This window comes from Etheostoma spectabile, chromosome 1 (genome assembly GCF_008692095.1).
Source record: "Etheostoma spectabile isolate EspeVRDwgs_2016 chromosome 1, UIUC_Espe_1.0, whole genome shotgun sequence".
Classification (NCBI taxonomy): domain Eukaryota; kingdom Metazoa; phylum Chordata; class Actinopteri; order Perciformes; family Percidae; genus Etheostoma; species Etheostoma spectabile.
Genome location: NC_045733.1, coordinates 29,306,039 through 29,309,226, shown reverse-complemented (window position 1 = coordinate 29,309,226; position 3,188 = coordinate 29,306,039). Strand labels below are relative to the sequence as shown.

Here is a 3,188-nt window from a genome sequence, read left to right as displayed (position 1 = left end):
TGTGTGTGTGTGTGGGTGTGTGGATGTGTACACAGATTGTCTGAGTGTTTGGACAGCGAGGCGGAGACGGTGATGCAGCTGCGCAGTGAGCTCAGGGAGAAGGAGATGAAACTGACTGATATCCGCCTGGAGGCTCTCAGCTCTGCTCATCAGCTGGACCAGCTCCGGGAGGCCATGAACCGCATGCAGGTCTGCAGACGCAACACACACACTCAAATAGAACAATTTAGAGAACTTTACATCAAAGGGTAAATCATCACTGACTCATTGCTGCACAGCTTTCTGTGAGTTGAAACTCATGTTGCACTTCTGGCCACAACCCCGTCAGTGTGCCTGCCTCAAGTGCAGCAACAGTTTTTTTTTGTTTTATATTTGAATTTCATTTTATTTACCCATGTGACACTCACTTATAACAATACAATGACCAATAAATATAAAAATGAACCAAAAGAAATATAAGATTTTCTTAGTTGAATTTTGATAATTGATGAACAGTTTTATTCTTCTGCAAAGCTATAAAGCTAAAAAAGCTCTTTTTAATTTTATTTTAGAACTAGTTGGTCTGATTAGGGTGATATAATTAGTTAAATCAATTTTTAACTCTACAACAATATCTGACATAGAAGTCCACTGGAATTTTAAAGGACACATTTTAGCACTCAACAGACATGTACCGGTAAATACTAACATAGATTGGCCTGGAGGGGGAATTCATTTGAATGTTTTTTTGTTAGCTTACTCGCTGTGTGTGTGTGTGTGTGTGTGTGTGTGTGTGTGTGTGTGTGTGTGTCTTTGCAGGTGGAGATTGGGAAGCTGAAGGTGGAGAATGACCGTCTGAAGGTGGAGAATCAGGGCAGCAGGATGGGGTCCCAGGCCTCCATCTCTTCCTCTCCTCCCCCTCACACACACAGCCAGGCCCAGGGGCCGGGGCTCTCCCAGCACAGTCTCAACCTCACCACCAGCGAGTCCACCAGCCTGGGTAAGACAGAGCTGAGGCCACAGGACCTACACAGTTCCTGGTAGATTTATAAGAGACACTGAATGGGCCTCAACTGAATGGGCCTCGACTCCATGTCACCGATAACAGTTTGGTTACAGCCATTTTCATTTGTTTTGGGTGTAGGAGACAAGTTGTCCACTGGTGTCGCTAGTATGCTTTGAGTGATGTCTAATTAGGTAGGAACCTTTCAACAAGGTAACAGGGTGCTGTTAATCGGAGGAGCACAAATAGTTTTTGACCTCATCAAATTGCTACAAACCGCAACGCTCATGTGGATGTGTAAATGTTTGTTGATGTAACTTAATGGACACATGGATTCTTGCACGTTCATTTGAAGAACATTGTGATCAATAAGTGTCCATCAAAACGCAACGATGACCATCGGAGTCTGTGATTTCAGCAGTAGGCTACGGAGCGGTGTAAGTTAGAAGAGAGCGCGCCAGCTAGTTTACCAGCCATAGACTTTGTGTCTGTATAGCAGTCCCTCAGTGGCTTTACGTTTTTAGGCTTAGCCATAATACACAGTATAACATTGTCTTTTTTCTACAACTACATTCTTCATAAATGGGTTAGCAGAAAATCAAGTTTCTGTCAGTAGCACAAATTTCCGTCTCAAGACTCTCTGACAATCAGTGTACCCACACATTATATCTGTCAGACAGTGAAAAGTACATACACTAAAGTAACTTGATCACTGTTGGCTTCATGCAGTGACTTTATTTCTTAAAGGGAAAACACTTGACTGATTTAAGTCAGCTGTTAACATTTGCATTTTTCTTGGGAAACTGACTTTGCTCTGCCCTCCTGTCAGACATGCTGCTGGACGACACCGGCGGAGAGGGAGGAACGAGGAAGGAGGGACGACACGTAAAGATGGTCGTCAGCCTGGACAAGGACAGCAAGTGGGGAGAGGTGAGACCTGTTTGATAAATTCAACTTAAACTGTTTTTGTTGTTGGACCTTAAGGCTCTAAAACCAGTCATGTTTTTCCATCACAGGAGGGCCGGCCTCGTCATTTTCTGATTGGGTGCATCGGCGTGAGTGGTAAAACCAAATGGGACGTCCTTGACGGTGTGGTCCGACGCCTTTTCAAGGTAAACGGGAATAACCGGCATACAAGCCGAAGACAAAGCATTGAAGAAGCTTCTCAGCATCAGTGTTGTTTAAAGACAGTTTAAAGGTTGATTTTAATGTTTTAATTTTTAAGCATTGGCAGTCAGGTTTTCTACCATAACACTAAATGCATACAGCTTTACTATTACTATTATGCTATTAACTCAATCACACTGAAATGTGCTTCCTTTCAGCAAAAACATTTTTATTTAGAACCAGAAAAGCCTTATAGCTTCTTCAGAAACTTCACAAAAGCATCCATTAAATGCTGATACTTTGTGTCTGACAGGAGTACATCACCCATGTGGACCCAGTGAGCCAGCTGGGCCTGAGCTCAGACAGTGTAGAGGGATACAACATCGGAGAAATCCACCGGCCCAGCGTCCCTGGCGCCGCCCAAACACCCGAGCTGCTGCCCTGTGGCTACCTCGTGGGAGACAGCAATACCATCAACATCCAGCTCAAAGGTACCAACACTGCATCTTAAGCCATTGTTAGTCTCACATTGCCAGACCTTCCTCTACAGCGCTGGGGAGGAGGGTCTGGCACAGCATTCCAGTATGGGAGAAAAACGTGCTCTGGTTTATTGGTGCCTCTGCCAAATAGCCTCTAGAAGGAACTTGTGTTGGTTGAACATGTGTACGCTCAAAAGTTGCTTTAGTCGTGCAACAGAAAACTCAGATTGGACAAATAGTCTAGCTAGCTGTATGGATTTACCCTGCAGAGATCTGAGGACCAGGTAACCATAGTCCTCAGAAATGCACCGCATTTGCCAACACAGACAAAGCGGAAGGTAAAGAACATCCAGACAAACATAAGAGACATCCGGCGGATCTTCTGGCATCACCGGAGCAATCCCCTAAATGAATCGTCGTTGACATAGACTGAGCCATTGTTAACAAAAGAAAAATCCAGTTTAATGTAGGTTTCAATCAAACTTCAGTGCGTTAGTTCATTATTCTTATTCCTCTGAATAACTAGACAGACATACAGTAGATGCTGAAACTCTGGTAGACTGGGAAAACCTTAATTTACACTACGCAGCTGCTCGTACAAATCACTTGACTTAAATATC

The 3,188-nt window shown here is 43.9% G+C and overlaps 1 protein-coding gene across 16 annotated transcripts in view; it reads left to right on the top strand.

Moving 5' to 3' along the window:
• Nucleotides 1-3,188, top strand: part of nav2a (neuron navigator 2a) — a 224,756-nt gene that overhangs the window by 214,937 nt on the left and 6,631 nt on the right. For all 16 annotated transcript variants that reach the window (XM_032523975.1, XM_032523914.1, XM_032523864.1 and 13 more), the window contains 5 exons: nt 36-189; nt 799-979; nt 1,812-1,912; nt 1,999-2,094; nt 2,403-2,580. In XM_032523975.1, the coding sequence (XP_032379866.1) occupies nt 36-189; nt 799-979; nt 1,812-1,912; nt 1,999-2,094; nt 2,403-2,580 (710 nt within the window). The remainder of the gene's footprint in view (nt 1-35; nt 190-798; nt 980-1,811; nt 1,913-1,998; nt 2,095-2,402; nt 2,581-3,188) is intronic.